Below are 15698 nucleotides of genomic sequence, written 5' to 3'. Positions count from 1 at the left end.
TGGAAAAAGGGTCAGTGAAGATGCAGTCAGTCAAGATGAGGTCGTGCTGAAGCAGCGTGGGCCCTTAACCCAACGTGACTCGCGTCCTCATGAGAAGAGACAGAGATGCACAGGGGGAGGCGGCCCGTGATGACCGCGATGCACCTACAAGCCGAGGACCCCTGAGGACCGCCGCCCGCACGGGAAGGTGAGAGAGGCAAGGCAGGGCTCTGGCGCAGGTTCGGGGAACGTGCGGCCCCGCGACACCCTGGCTTCTGGCCTCCAGAGCCGGGAGGGCACATCTCCCTGGGTCAGGCCCCAGTCTGCGGGCCCACGGCACGAGAGCCCAAGGACGCGCACGCACCAGTACGGGCTGAAGCACGCTCACGCCATCCTTTCTCCAATCAAGCGTGCTAACCGAGACACTCCTCTCAACTCTGCAGCCCGTGAACAGCGCTGTCCGGAGGAAAAAACCCTGTACCTACCGGGAGTCGCAGATGTGGGTTCTAACCGGGCGACGAGGCGGGGACAACACCCATCCCGTCCCCGCCCCCAGAGGCGGGGCTGTGGGTTTCGGAAGGGCGTTATTTTCCCAGGGCATGCATACCCCAATAAAGGCTCTTAAAATCACTTCTGGTCCATGCTCTTAATTCCGAGCTAAAAAGCACTTAAAGACAGATCGGCAATCGGCTAACAAGCGACAGAAAGTTATGTGCAGACCCGCCCACCAACTCCGCAGTGCTTTTCTCCAGGCTCCCAAGGCACCTGAAGTGAAAGACGGCTGCTACTGGGTACCGCGCGCGCCAGGGCACGGGTCGCGCGCTGTCTCACCGGTCCTCCAGCGCCGCCCGAGGCCTGCGAGCATCCCCACTTCACGCACGCAGCACCCCATGGACGGCTGAGCACCCAGCCTCTTTGGGCACCAGGTGGGTTCGACCTCACAGATCCCACACTGCGCTCACTCCCCAACGGCAAGAGCTGCCCTCGCCTGGCTCAGTCACCGGACGACAAAACTTACCTCCCACACCCGCTCGCGCGCCACTTCACAACCCGCCCTCTGCCAGGAGGGACCGCCCTGCCCCTCTGACTCCAGCCCACGCCCTTGCTCTTAACCCCGCCCCCGCCCTCCTCCCGGAAGAAAGGGCTGCAGGAGGGTCCTCCAGGCGAAGCGGGCCTCCCAGCTCTCCTCCGAGCTCCGGGCCGGGCGGCCTCGCGCGGGCCTTTGACACCACGCGCTCCTCGAGTGGCCCCGCACGTCACTGCCTCCCCGCGCCCCACCCAGTCGCTTCTCAGCTGGGGCGCTCATAGGGCTCAAGGGACTTAGTTGTAAGTAGCCAACTCCCTGCAGATTCAACGGGGGAGGGGAGAGAGTGAACGTGAACGTGGCCTAGCAGGGCTGGGATTCCCCGGGGCCAGGGGCGCACATCTCACCCCGCTGACAGCCACTCGCGGTTCTCAGAGGCCTCGGCGTTCGGCCTGTTTCACTTTCTGCCGTGGAAAATGACAAACACGCACAAAAGTGGAAGGAATGACATACTGGGCCCTCGATGGGTCCATCGCAGGGGTTCAACGACGATCAATCCACACCTGTCTTGCTTCACCTGCACGCCCCCAGCCCCACCCCTGACCCCCGCGGCACTAGACCACCTCGAGGCGAAGCCCACACGAAGATGCCTGTTGTGTGTGTGACACGGTCGCGAACCTAAGCCCGCTACTTCACCTGCTCCGGGAGAGACACTCACTCATTTCCAGGCTCAGGAGAGACGGTTTCCAACATGACACTCTCCCTACGGGCAGTCGGTCATTTTACTATCACATCACACACAGACCACACTCCGTGCAGGAGGCGGTGAACAAACAGTTACCAAAGAAACTCAATTCTTCCTCGCCGCTGAAGCCCACGTCTCATGCGTGACCGTTATTCAGTCATTCGCTTCCTGGTAAATCATTCGTTTCTGTACCTGCAGACCAAGAGGGAGCCAATGACTTGGAATCTGTTTCCTCTAATGTCTTCTTTTTTCCTTCTCATTTTTAACCCTTTACTTATATTTCTTAGTTCTATCTGGAATTCTCAGAATTACCTGACATTAGGAAATAGACCTAGTAATACTGTCTTAGCTTTTCCATTAATGAAAAAAGAAACAAAGAAGTGACTACCAAAACAATGCTCTTTAGGGACTCCCCTGGCTGTCCAGTGGTTCAGGGCTTCTGTGCTCCCACTGCAGGGGGCCAGGGTTCGATTCCTGGTCAAGGAACTAAAATCCCACATGCCGCACGACGTGGCCAAAAAAAAAAAGAAAAAGAAGAAGAAAACAACGCTGTTTAAGCTGCTGCACAATCGCCCCGTCTTCAGTGAAGCCCACGTTCAACCTTTCTAGCGGAGACGGTGTGATCCCTGTACAGTAGCTGCTGGTTACGACAGTGTACTTATCGTCTATAACAAAACGATTTGTGGCAAAGCATTTACTATGAGCAGTGGGAATACTCTCCAACTTGATTTCTAAAGTGTCAAAGTGCAAGATAAACACCCAAATATCAGCTTTCCATTTCTGTTAAATTTTAAAGCAATTCTCCTTAAAAGCAGCAGTATATTAAAATACAATTCTCTCTGTAAAAACTGTTCTGAGGAAGAGACATCAAGTAGCTTCCATGTTTAGAGACTATTTAACAGAGATGAATCATTTGTCACTGGAATGCCGTTTAGATAATTCAGAAGCTGAATTATCACAAATTAGTAGAATCCAAAGTTGGATCAAACACTGGATTTTTCTCCAGGTTGTTCTCCAAATACACATACACTAGGGCCTTCCATGCAAATGATAATTGTGAGGCAATAATTATCTTGAAATATGTACAATGTTTGTAGTAGCTTTGCTGCTACAATACGTTAATTTCAAAATTCCATTGCTTCACTAATAGACGAATACTTGTAATTCAAAATAGGTCAAAGCTGACTGTTGGCCAGGTGGTAATTGTGCCGTCGAATGTCAGTCGCGTTTCTTTCCCATATATGTATGTAATCAGTCGTAGTTTCATGCCCTAGGTAGACTATTACACTGTTTCATGTTTTATATTTTTACTTCATATTTGTCTCCATTATTAAGATTATATAAATACTGCAGGTACTTACACTTTACATAAATAACACTGTATTGCACAAATGCTTCTGTTTTTCTCCTCTCGAAGGTATGTTTAAAGATTTCTCCTCATCTCTCATGTTTTGCTCACCACTGACAATCAAACTCACCACCTTCCTGTCCTTCACACCAACCTGTGCCCACAGCAGAGCCCTGCGGCTGGCCGTGCCTTCTGCCCAGTGCCCACCTCCCAGACCTGTGCCCGGCTGGCTCCTTCTCATTCAGATCTCAGCTCAGAGACTTCCCCCGATCAGAGACCCCTGATGGCCCAGCCCAAAACAGCCACGCCCACACCCACTCCCCCTGTTTCATTTCCTCCCCAGCAGTTACCGGGAAAGGCATTTTATTGCTCATTGACTTAGCTGTTTCTTGTCCCCTCCCCCATGACACGTTTCAGGGGAGCAAGGACTTCAAGGGTCTTGTCATAACTCACGCCTGAAACAGTGCCTGGTACGTAGCAGCCACTCAGTAGAGATCAGCTGAAGGAATGAATGAAGAGCAGAGAGATGAGACAGAGATGGGGGTGGAGCGGAGAGAAAGCACACACAGAAGGACAGAGAAACCAGGAAACAAAGACACAGACACACACAGTGAGAAGCAGCATGGCAGACGAAAGTCAAGGACAGAGGCGGGCTTGGTTGCTCACTGGCCCTGGTTCCATCTCCTCCTGAGGTCTCACGGCACAGCCCACCCTGAGTCTGAGGCCCCATTCTACCCTTTAATCAATCTCCCTTTTCTGTTTTAGCTAAGGGGTTTCTGTCCCTTGCACCCCAAAGAACCTTGAAGACAACAGAGTCCACTGTCATCTGCATCTCCCTAACCCTGTGCATTTTCAAAAGCAAACACACGACTCAATACACACCTAGCAGGTGCTTTGTGCAGAATACTGAGTCTTCAGAGCAAACCTGACAGCACACATCTGCCCTGGAAACGGTGCAGAGTCTGAGGGAGGGCGCAGGAAGAAAACAGGACCTCGTGTGTGTTCAGATGCACAGACAGGAAGATCTCTGGGGACCCAAGGGGGAAGGAGGGTGGGAAGACTTCCTGGTGGTGATGTCTGAACTGAGGCCAAAAGAAGGGGTGGGGGGGCTTCCCTGGTGGGGCGGTGGTTGGGGGTCCGCCTGCCGATGCAGGGGACACGGGTTCGTGCCCCGGTGCAGGAGGATCCCGCATGCCACAGAGCAGCTGGGCCCATGAGCCATGGCTGCTGAGCCTGTGCGTCCGGAGCCTGTGCTCCGCAACGGGACAGGCCACAACAGTGAGAGGCCCGTGTACCGCAAAGGAAAAAAAACAAAACAAAACAAAACAAAAGAAGGGGTGGGGCCGGCAGAGAAAGGGGGAGAGAGACACACACATGGAGCAGCGTGTGCAAGGGCCGGAGCGGAAGGGCACATGGGAACAACAGAGACTGGAACAAGGTGATCTGCGGGAGTGAGGGCGCTGGTTATCGCTTAGGTTCTCTATTCCTTACATTCAGAATGAATAGACTTGAAGTTAAAAACCAGAAGTAATTAACCTGTGGAAAGGTACAGGCTTTGCTCTTTTATTTTGTATACAAACGGATATTTATTATACTTCCTGGAGAAACTATATAGATTCCAACTGTGGGAACTGTCTGTATGATGATACAGGATTTAGTAAATTATGAAATTCTAAACCATAAACATTCAAAATTAGAGATATATTCATATATTAAATTATACATGTATTATGAAATTCTCAGTATTTTAAGTTTCAGCGAAGTACTTAGAAAAAAAGGTTTTTATTTTACAAATTGGAACCTGAAACTTTACTACATAACAATCTGCACTCTGCGTGCAATCTGAGCTGCCAAAAAAGAACCTTAAAAATATCTGGGCAGTTTTTCCTGCCGCTTAAAAAGTTATACTTGTGGGACTCCCCTGGTGGCGCAGTGGTTAAGAATCCGCCTGCCAGTGCAGGGGACAAGGGTTCGATCCCTGGTCTGGGAAGATCCCACATGCTGCAGAGCAACTAAGCCCATGTGCCACAACTACTGAGCCTGCGTTCTAGAGCCCGCGAGCCACAACTACTGAAGCCCGCGTGCCTACAGCCCGTGCTCCACAACAAAAGAAGCCACCGCAATGAGAAGCCCCCGCTCGCCGCAACTAGAGAAAAGCCCGCGCGCAGCAACAAAAACCCAGTGCAGCCAAAAATACATACATACATACATACATACATACATACATAAATTATACTTGCAATTCATCACCATGAACTCAGGTATTAAAAATAGTAATTTTCTACCTAGAAACAAATAACAATGGAGACACGATGACCCAAAACCTATGGGATGCAGCAAAAGCAGTTCTAAGAGGGAAGTTTATAGCAATACAATCCTACCTTAAGAAACAGGAAACATTTCAAATAAGCAACCTAACTTTGCATCTAAAGCAATTAGAGAAAGAACAAAAAAACCCCAAATTTAGCAGAAGGAAAGAAATCATAAAGATCAGATCAGAAATAAATGAAAAAGAAATGAAGGAAACGATAGCAAAGATCAATAAAACTAAAAGCTGGTTCTTTGAGAAGATAAACAAAATTGATAAACCATTAGCCAGACTCATGAAGAAAAAAAGGGAGAAGACTCAAATCAATAGAATTAGAAATGAAAAAGGAGAAGTAACAACTGACACTGCAGAAATACAAGAGATCATGAGAGATTACTACAAGCAACTCTATGCCAATAAAATAGACAACCTGGAAGAAATGGACAAATTCTTAGAAAGGCACAACCTGCCGAGACTGCACCAGGAAGAAACAGAAAATATGAACAGACCAATCACAAGCACTGAAGTTGAAACTGTGATTTAAAATCTTCCAACAAACAAAAGCCCAGGACCAGATGGCTTCACAGGCGAATTCTGTCAAACATTTAGAGAAGAGCTAACACCTATCCTTCTCAAACTCTTCCAAAATATAGCAGAGAGAGGAACACGCCCAAACTCATTCTACGAGGCCACCACCACCCTGATACCAAAACCAGACAAAGATGTCACAGAGAAAGAAAACTACAGGCAAATATCACTGATGAACATAGATGCAAACATCCTCAACAAAATACTAGCAAACAGAATCCAACAGCACATTAAAAGGATCATACACCATGATCAAGTGGGGTTTATCCCAGGAATGCAAGGATTCTTCAATGTATGCAAATCAATCAACGTGATACACCATATTAACAAATTGAAGGAGAAAAACCATATGATCATCTCAATAGATGCAGAGAAAGCTTTCGACAAAATTCAACACCCATTTATGATAAAAACCCTGCAGAAAGTAGGCATAGAGAGAACTTTCCTCAACATAATAAAGGCCATATATGACAAACCCACAGCCAACATCATCCTCAATGGTGAAAAACTGAAATCATTTCCACTAAGATCAGGAACAAGACAAGGTTGCCCACTCTCTCCACTCTTATTCAACATAGTTTTGGAAGTTCTAGCCACAGCAATCAGAGAAGAAAAAGAAAGAAAAAGAATCCAAATCGGAAAAGAAGTAAAGCTGTCACTGTTTGCAGATGACATGATACTATACATAGAGAATCCTAAAGATGCTACCAGAAAACTACTAGAGCTAATCAAAGAATTTGGTAAAGTAGCAGGATACAAAATTGATGCACAGAAATCTCTGGCATTCTTCCTTCTTTTTTTCCTGCGGTACGCAGGCCTCTCACTGTTGTGGCCTCTCCCGTTGTGGAGCACAGGCTCCGGACTTGCAGGCTCAGCGGCCATGGCTCATGAGCCTAGCCGCTCCACGGCATGTGGGATCTTCCCGGACCAGGGCACGAACCCGTGTCCCCTGCATTGGCAGGCGGACTCTCAACCACTGCGCCACCAGGGAAGCCCTCTGGCCTTCTTATACACTAATGATGAAAAATCTGAAAGTGAAATTAAGAAAACACTCCCATTTACCACTGCAACAAAAAGAATATCTAGGAATAAACCTACCTAAGGAGACAAAAGACCTGTATGCAGAAAATCATAAGACACTGATGAAAGAAATTAAAGATGATACAAATAGATGGAGAGATATACCATGTTCTTGGATTGGAAGAATCAACATTGTGAAAATGACTCTACTACCCAAAGCAATCTACAGATTCAATGCAATCCCTATCAAACTAACACTGGCATTTTTCACAGAACTAGAACAAAATATTTCACAATTTGTATGGAAACACAAAAGACCCCGAATAGCCAAAGCAATCTTGAGAACGAAAAATGGAGCTAGAGGAATCAGGCTCCCTGACTTCAGACTATACTACAAAGCTACGGTAATCAAGACAGTATGGTACTGGCACAAAAACAGAAATATAGATCAATGGAACAGGATAGAAAGCCCAGAGATAAACCCACGCACATACGGTCACCTTATCTTTGATAAAGGAGGCAAGAAAATACAGTGGAGAAAAGACAGCCTCTTCAATAAGTGGTGCTGGGAAAACTGGACAGCTACATGTAAAAGTATGAAATTAGAACACTCTCTAACACCATAGATAAAAATACACTCAAAATGGATTAAAGACCTAAATGTAAGGCCAGACACTATCAAACTCTTAGAGGAAAACATAGGCAGAACACTCCATGACATAAATCACAGCAAGATCCTTTTTGACCCACCTCCTAGAGAAATGGAAATAAAAACAAAAATAAACAAATGGGACCTAATGAAACTTAAAAGCTTTTGCACAGCAAAGGAAACCATAAACAAGACAAAAAGACAACCCTCAGAATGGGAGAAAATATTTGCAAATGAAGCAACTGACAAAGGATTAATCTCCAAAATTTACAAGCAGCTCATGCAGCTCAATAACAAAAAAACAAACAACCCAATCCAGAAATGGGCAGAAGACCTAAATAGACATTTCTCCAAAGAAGATATACAGATTGTCAACAAACACATGAAAGAATGCTCAACATCATTAATCATTAGAGAAATGCAAATCAAAACTACAATAAGATATCATCTCACACCAGTCAGAATGGCCATCATCAAAAAATCTACAAACAATAAATGCTGGAGAGGGTGTGGAGAAAAGGGAACACTCTTGCACTGTTGGTGGGAATGTAAATTGATACAGCCACTATGGAGAACAGTATGGAGTTTCCTTAAAAAACTACAAATAGAACTACCATACGACCCAGCAATCCCATTCCTGGGCATATACCCTGAGAAAACCATAATTCAAAGAGAGTCATGTACCAAAATGTTCATTGCAGCTCTATTTACAATAGCCAGGACATGGAAGCAACCTAAGTGTCCATCAACAGATGAATGGATAAAGAAGATGTGACACATATATACAATGGAATATTACTCAGCCATAAAAAGAAACGAGGGCTTCCCTGGTGGCACAGTGGTTGAGAGCCCGCCTGCCGATGCAGGGGACACGGGTTCGTGTCCCGGTCCGGGAGGATCCCACATGCCTCGGAGCGGCTAGGCCCGTGAGCCATGGCCGCTGAGCCTGCGTGGCCGGAGCCTGTGCTCCGCAACGGGAGGGGCCACAACAGTGAGAGGCCCACGTACCGCAAAAACAAACAAAAACAAAAAAACAAACAAACAAAAAGAAACGAAATTGAGTTATTTGTAGTGAGGTGGATAGACCTAGAGTCTGTCATACAGAGTGAAGTAAGTCAGAAGGAGAAAAACAAATACCGTATGCCAACACATATATATGGAATCTAAGAAAAAAAAATGTCATGAAGAACCTAGGAGTAAGAGGGGAATAAAGACACAGACCTACTAGAGAATGGACTTGAGGACATGGGGAGGGGGAAGGGTAAGCTGGGACGAAGTGAGAGAGTGGCATGGACATATATACACTACCAAACGTAAAATAGATAGCTAGTGGGAAGCAGCCGCATAGCACAGGGAGATCAGCTAGGTGCTCTGTGACCACCTAGAGGGGTGGAATAGGGAGGGTGGGAGGGAGGGAGACGCAAGAGGGAAGAGATATGGGAACATATGTATATGTATAACTGATTCACTTTGTTATAAAGCAGAAACTAATACACCATTGTAAAGCAATTATACTCCAGTAAAGATGTTAAAAAAATAGTAATTTTCTCAACAAACACCAGGGTCCTACTGTAGAGCACAGGGAACTCTATTCAACATCCTGTGATAAACCCTCATGGGAAAGAATATACATGTGTGTAACTGAGTCACCTTGCTGTACAGCAGAGATTAAACACAACATTGTAAATCAACTACACTTCAATAAAATGTTTTTGAAAGGTAATTTTCTCATACATCTACTAATGAATACCACATAGCTACTGTGTGTTTATGTTTATTACCCTGCAAATTCCCACAGTTGAAATTTGCAATTTTTCTATTTTTAACTATAATAAATATAGCCATTTGCATTTGCAAACTTTTCTTAAAGGTAATCAAAATATATTTGGGGTCATTATCTTACAGGACAGCAATTCCGTTCTGATTGACTTATTTCCTAAACAGTATTTCCTTCTGCTTCTTCACTCTTCCTTCCCCGGGCTGTGCACACCCACCGCACACACCCAGTTCATTTCTGTGTCCCCTGCACCTAGCACATTACCTCGTAGAGCACTGGCACTCAAGTGCCTGCTGAATGGGTCGTCCTTTTATTTTTTTATAATCCAGAAACATCTTTCTGGATTTAGAGTTTAGGCAATCTTGGGCAAGTCAGTTAAACTTTCGGCACCCAGATGAATTGGCTGCTCAAAAGGAGAATCACTGCTTAGAAGCAGCTAACTCTATATTTGACAAACTGTATTAGACTAACTTTTAAGTCCTTTCTGAGTAGTTATCAGTGGGAATCTTCTTCTCAGGAGGAATCCTTAGCAGCTAATAAAGAAATCTTTAGAAGGCATCACAAATATTTTGTCAATGTGGACATCACAGGCATTTTAACTACCAAAATTAAATATTAAACTTTACCTAGGAAAAAAACACCAGCCATTTAGAAGCACGGTTGTGAAAGGACAGTCAACTTCTCCAAGAACTACTTGGAGAGGACACATTTCCTGGAAAAAAAATTATCTTTTATATCTGATAATTTTCAGAGAAGTTTTTAAATATTAAAAGTTATCAAACTTTATGTCAAATTCAATTTTAACTTAATATTTTATGCCAGGGAGAAGGTTCCTTTTTATAACTTCCTGGAAACATTTTTAAAAACTAATAAATATTAAGAGCACCTGTAATTACAGACCGTTTTCTCTCTCCCACCTTCTCCCAGAGTGGCACATGCAACAGATAATTTTATGTTTCACAGCTTCTTCCATGAGAGTAGACAAGAAAGATGTTACTATCCCCACTTTATATACAGGAAAAGTGAAGTTTTGAGAGGTTTAAAAATTCTCTGCCCAAGATTCGACGACTCCAGACGTAGAAACTTCTGCTAACTCGCTCTACAGCTGCTCAGTCTTCATCTACAGCAAGATGATATTGGACCAGAAGAGGTCACTTCTTGCTCTAAAATTCTAGATCAAAACTTGTTCTTACGAACACTGTTGCCATGAGAGCTGAAATACACATACGCTGAAGAGTAATAAATAACCGTCTTCTTTATTTTTTGCTAATCAAGCCAAGAGAAGCTTGTCACATACTCCACTGACAGAGCTTTTCTACTATTGCCCAACATTCAAAAATTTGGCTGTCCTCTCATGATACATTCGTCACTTCTTAACAAATATTTGAGCTTCTAATTCTAACAAGGAAAGATACTCCCTTGAGTGAGATAACAGAACAGTAATTTGCTGTTTCACAGGATGCTGACCTGCAAAGTGCAGAGGTCAAAGTACCTGACCGTTAACAAAAAAAGGAAGGAAAGAAAAATCACTATGAAGAAACTTTCTGGGGATGACTGTAAAGGCATAATTTCCATGATCTTAAGAATGAATAATTCACTGCCTTTCTGAACTAAGATTCCTCATCTGGCGGACAGAACACAGATAATAATCTGACTATTCTCTCTACTTCCTAAGCCTGGGGCACAGCTAGATCCATTCTAGAAGCAAAGAAGAGAAGTTAATTCATGACATTCAATGGATGCCTTAGGGCAGTGGGCCTAGCGCAGGTCTGAGGCTGCCAGGGATTCTGTGCACTGGGAAACAAAATGCAAACGTTCAGCACAATTAGTACTTGTATTGAATATTTTTAAAGAAAAAGAATTAATTCTGTTGGCCTAAAATTTTTCAACTCTCCCACAGTATAAACATCCACTACAGTTTCAACGTCACCATCTCATTCACAGTATTGTCTGTGAAATGCATCAAACACTAGTCCAACGCCGAAGTGAACAAAACGCTGTTCTCTTACTAAAATAATCGGTCATCTTTTGTCGCTACTCACTGAGCACCTACACGCTCCACTAGCTGGGCTCACTGGCAGTAAACAAGCACAAAGCAAACTATTTACAGGGTTAACAAAAGGCGCCGCTCCGTACCTGCCTCGCCGCTCCCTCCCAGCATCCAGCCCTGCAAGGCCCCCCCGACGGAGGCGCGTCAGGTGCATTCACTCCCACCGCGCGGGGCCCCGTCTTAGACCCCAGCGACAAGACAGGGGGCGAGGGGACAAGTCCTGCTCCCCAGGAGCTGACACCCACTAGGGTGGGACGGACCATAATTCAGCAAGTAATTTCTGGTCGTGCTGAGTGCTGCGCAAGGATTCAAACCAGGCGACAGGATGGAGTGACTCCAGGGAACGAATCAAGCTGAAGAAGCGGCAGAGCCCAGCTCAGGAAAGGGGTTCGAGGTCCAGTCCGGCCGCTCCCCTGAGACGCCCTTTCAAAAGCTGTTTTCCCCCCCGCGCGGAAGCGAGGGCAGAACAGTGCCCGCCTCTGGGCTGTCGGGGCGTCCGGGGGACTGGGGGACGGCGACCTACGCGGGGCGCTGCGGGCTGGGGGAGCCCTGCGCCCCCGCCCCGACCCCACCCGCTAGGCCGCCCCGACGGGCCGGCGCCCCCCGACCTGGCCTCCCCTTCCCGCCCGTCCCCGCGCCCCCGCCCCCAGCCCGGCCCGCGACCCCCTCCCGCCAGGCCCCGGCCAACGCCCGCGCCCCCAGTGCTCCCGGCCCGAACCGCTATCCGCCCGCCACTCACCGCCGTCAGGTCCGGCAGCCGGTCCCGCATCCCCGCGGGCCGGGCGCCGCGCGCCGCCGCTCAGGCCTGCCCGGCGCCGCCTCCGGCCGGCCGCGACCTCTCGGTGGCCCCGCCGCCGCCTCAGCCCGCCGGTCGCCGTCCCCTCCGCCGGCGCTGCCACGGCAACCGCGCCGGCGCGCTCTGCGTACGCCCGGCCCGCGCCTCGCCCAGGCCCACGCAGACGGCGGGAGCCTTCCTGCGGGAATGCCGCGGCCCGAGGGGCGGGGCCCGCCGGGGAGGGGAGGAGCCTTGGCGGGGTGGGCGGGGACTATCGGGGAGGGAAGGGGCCGGCCAGAGAGGGGAAAGAGGCGGGGCGTCTTAGGCCGGGACAGGGACAGGACCTGGTGGGGGGAAAGGGCAGAACCTCACTGAAAGTGGAGGGGCGGGGCCTGTTGAGGAAAAGGCGGGGCTGGCCATGGAGGGGCGGGGCCCGGCCGAGCTGCGTTCTGGCGGCCTCTTAGCCTGGTCAATGAGATGCACCTTTTACCCTTCTTGATTGCTTTTGTGTTTTCGCATTCATTTTATTTATTTTAAAAATCCGTGGTAAATTTAGTGACAAATTTAGCAAGCCTATGGAGATGAGCTGGGTGCAGCTTTGCATATGCGTATTCTGAACATAGGCCTTCTCTTTAAGGCTTCATACCAGCCTTTTGTGTGAATAAAGGACAAGAGATAAAGTAAGGCCTATAATGCTTAACGAACATAACAAAGACTATAACTTAAAATGGCATGGGATGGTGATATGCAGGGACTCAGGCCTTGGGATGCAGTTCTAGTGGAGAAATAGGATACAGAAGCAGATAAATAAATAAGCAAAGAAAATAGGGGCATGCACTTGGAGGAGAGCTGAAAGAGGGCTGGCTACGTCAGAAAGGTGGGCACAAGAGGCGCCAGAGTTTAGCCCAACAAAGTTAGAGGGAACAGTCCCCAAGACCACTCTCACTTCTGACACCAACTACCAAGTTCTGGGGGTTCCCCCAACCACACTCAAGTTCAATAATTCACTGGAGGGACTCAGAATTCACTAAAAACTGCAGTGCTGACAGGGTTTATCGCGGGGGAAGGATACAGATTAACATCAGCGAAGGGCAGAGGTGCATGGGGGGAGACCGGCTGCACCAAATGGGAGGCTTCTGTTGTCTTCTCCTTGGGCAGTCAGGGCACATTACTTTCAAGCATTGATGTGTGTCAATATACACGAAGTCACCAACCAGGAAATCTCACCCAAGCCACCAAATTCTGAGTTTTTATTGGGGCTCCATTGCATAGGCATGACTGTTGATTGATGACCCTCCTGGTTGATCTAAGTCTCCAGGTTGACCTGTACCCATGTAACCCAAATCACATTGGCGCTCTCTGGCTAGTCCAAAGGCCCCCAGGCAAACACATGCTACTTCCAGGAGTGAGAGCAAAGGACAGATTGCTTTTTGGACAAGGTTAAATTCTTTACTACCTCCTTGAATAGGTGTCTTTTGTGCTATGATCTAAGGTAAAGAAAGCAGCCATAAGAAATATATCTGAGAATAGTCTAGACAGAAAAAGCAGGGAATTTGGGGTTTGGTTCTGGGCATGACTGGGTTCTTGGATTATAGTAGGGGAGCAGGGGAAGCAGAGACTAGACAGTTTAGAAACCAAAGATAGGGACTTAAACTTGGGTGGACCAGGGGCAAATTTGTCTCTTCTTCATTTATGACTTTGTTATGTTTTTCATAATTTAAATCAAAATCAATAATTTGATGGATATGGGTTGAACAAAAATCCTCCCTTTTGACTAAGCAATTAAAATGAGGTGTGAGCAGGGGGTGAGGCGGCAGCAATTGTACAGAGCTTTTCTGAGACTGGAGTTAATATAAAGGGGGTAAAACTGAGCGAGGGTAGAAAAACACCTGGTCCCGGACACAGCATTTGAGCTCCTGTGTCAAGCAGTACTTGAAACCCACATACCGCAGGACTTTCACGAGCCAATGAATTCCTTTTTCAGTTTTTTCACTTAGAATGAAGACATCCTAATACATTGCTGTGAGAATTTACAGACTAAGAGGTAAGCTACTTCTGAAATGTAAGGTCCCAGGGAATAGGGGCTTTGGTCTGTTTTGCTCACTATTGTGTCTCTGATTCCTACAAAATGTCAGGCACATTGTAGGCACTCAATACACAATTTGTAAAATAAAATAATAGATGTTCAAAAACTCTAATTCAAAAAGATACATGCACCCCAATGTTCATAGCAGCACGATTCACAATAGCCAAGACATGGAAGCAACCTAAACGTCCATCAACAGAGGAATGGATAAAGAAGATGTGGTACATATATACAGTGGAATACTACTCAGCCATTAAAAAAGAATGAAATAATGCCATTTGCAGCAACATGGTTGGACCTAGAGACTATCATACTAAGTAAAGCAAGTCAGAGAGAGAAAGACAAATACCATATGGTATCACTTGTATGTGGAATTTGAAATATGATGCAAATGAACTGATCTATGAAACAGACTCACAGATATAGAGAAGAGACTTGTGGTTGCCAAGGGGGAGGGGTGTGGCAGAGGGATGGCTTGGGAGTTTGGGATTAGCAGATGCAAACTATTGTATATAGGATTGTATATACAATTGTATACTGTATATTGTAACAAGGACCTTCTGTATAGCACAGGGAACTATATTCAATATCCTGTGATAAAGGAAAAGAATATGAAAAAGAATATATATATATATATGTAACTGAATCACCTTGCTGCACATCAGAAATTAACACATTGTAAATCAACTATACTTCAATAAAATTAAAAAAAATAATAATAATAATAGATGTCCAGTCCTGGCTTTGAATCCCAGTTCTGCTATTTACTCTCTGTGCAACTTTGGACTGTGAAAATTAATAAAGGGAAACCTCACTAAAATGGAGTCAAGAGGCCAGAGCGGGTGCTCTCACTCAATGTCAATACAGATCCCAGCAGGGAGAGATGGTACCTCACATCCCCTGTGGGAAGTGACATTACTACCACCAGCGAGAGGAAGATTTTCTCTTGGCATGGCAACAGCTCAGCCAGTGAGAGACCATCACACCTCAGCCAATGAAAGCCACTGTATTTCAAATTCCCAGTTTCTTCCAACGGACTTTTTGTTCGTAACAGCCCCTCCCAAGTTCCCCTTCTCCTCGATAAGAGTTTCCTTTCTTTTGTTCTACCAGACTTGCTTGTAGGTTGCCATAGTTGCACATCCCAAATTGAAATTCTTTGCTGCTCAGGAATAAACCCATTTTGCTGGTAAAATAACTGACTTTTATTGTTTCAGGTTAACAGGACAAAAAGACTAATTTCTCTAAGCCTCAATTTTCCTGCCTGTGAAGCGGTGAAAAGGCAGCTTTCAAGCTGAAAGGCTGTGACTTTCCCATTTTGACCCCACTATGCCTCCAGAGACTGATTCACC

At 46.5% G+C, this 15698-nt stretch overlaps 1 protein-coding gene across 4 annotated transcripts in view; it reads right to left on the bottom strand.

The window, feature by feature from the left end:
- Nucleotides 1–12471, bottom strand: part of STX2 (syntaxin 2) — a 45648-nt gene extending 33177 nt beyond the window's left edge. For 2 of the 4 annotated variants that reach the window (XM_073789919.1, XM_019942294.3), the window contains exon 1: nt 12228–12470. Coding sequence is in view for 3 of the 4 variants with exons in the window: in XM_019942294.3 (XP_019797853.1) it covers nt 12228–12257 (30 nt within the window). In the remaining variant the exon portion in view is untranslated. Of the gene's footprint in view, nt 1–12227 lie in introns of all 4 variants that reach the window. The other 2 variants (XM_033836711.2, XM_019942304.3) reach the window with 2 other exon arrangements.
- Nucleotides 12472–15698: the final 3227 nt, after the last annotated feature.

This window comes from Tursiops truncatus, chromosome 13 (assembly GCF_011762595.2).
Source record: "Tursiops truncatus isolate mTurTru1 chromosome 13, mTurTru1.mat.Y, whole genome shotgun sequence".
NCBI lineage: Eukaryota > Metazoa > Chordata > Mammalia > Artiodactyla > Delphinidae > Tursiops > Tursiops truncatus.
Note: the sequence above shows the minus strand (reverse complement) of the source record. Positions and strands in the feature narration are given on the sequence as shown.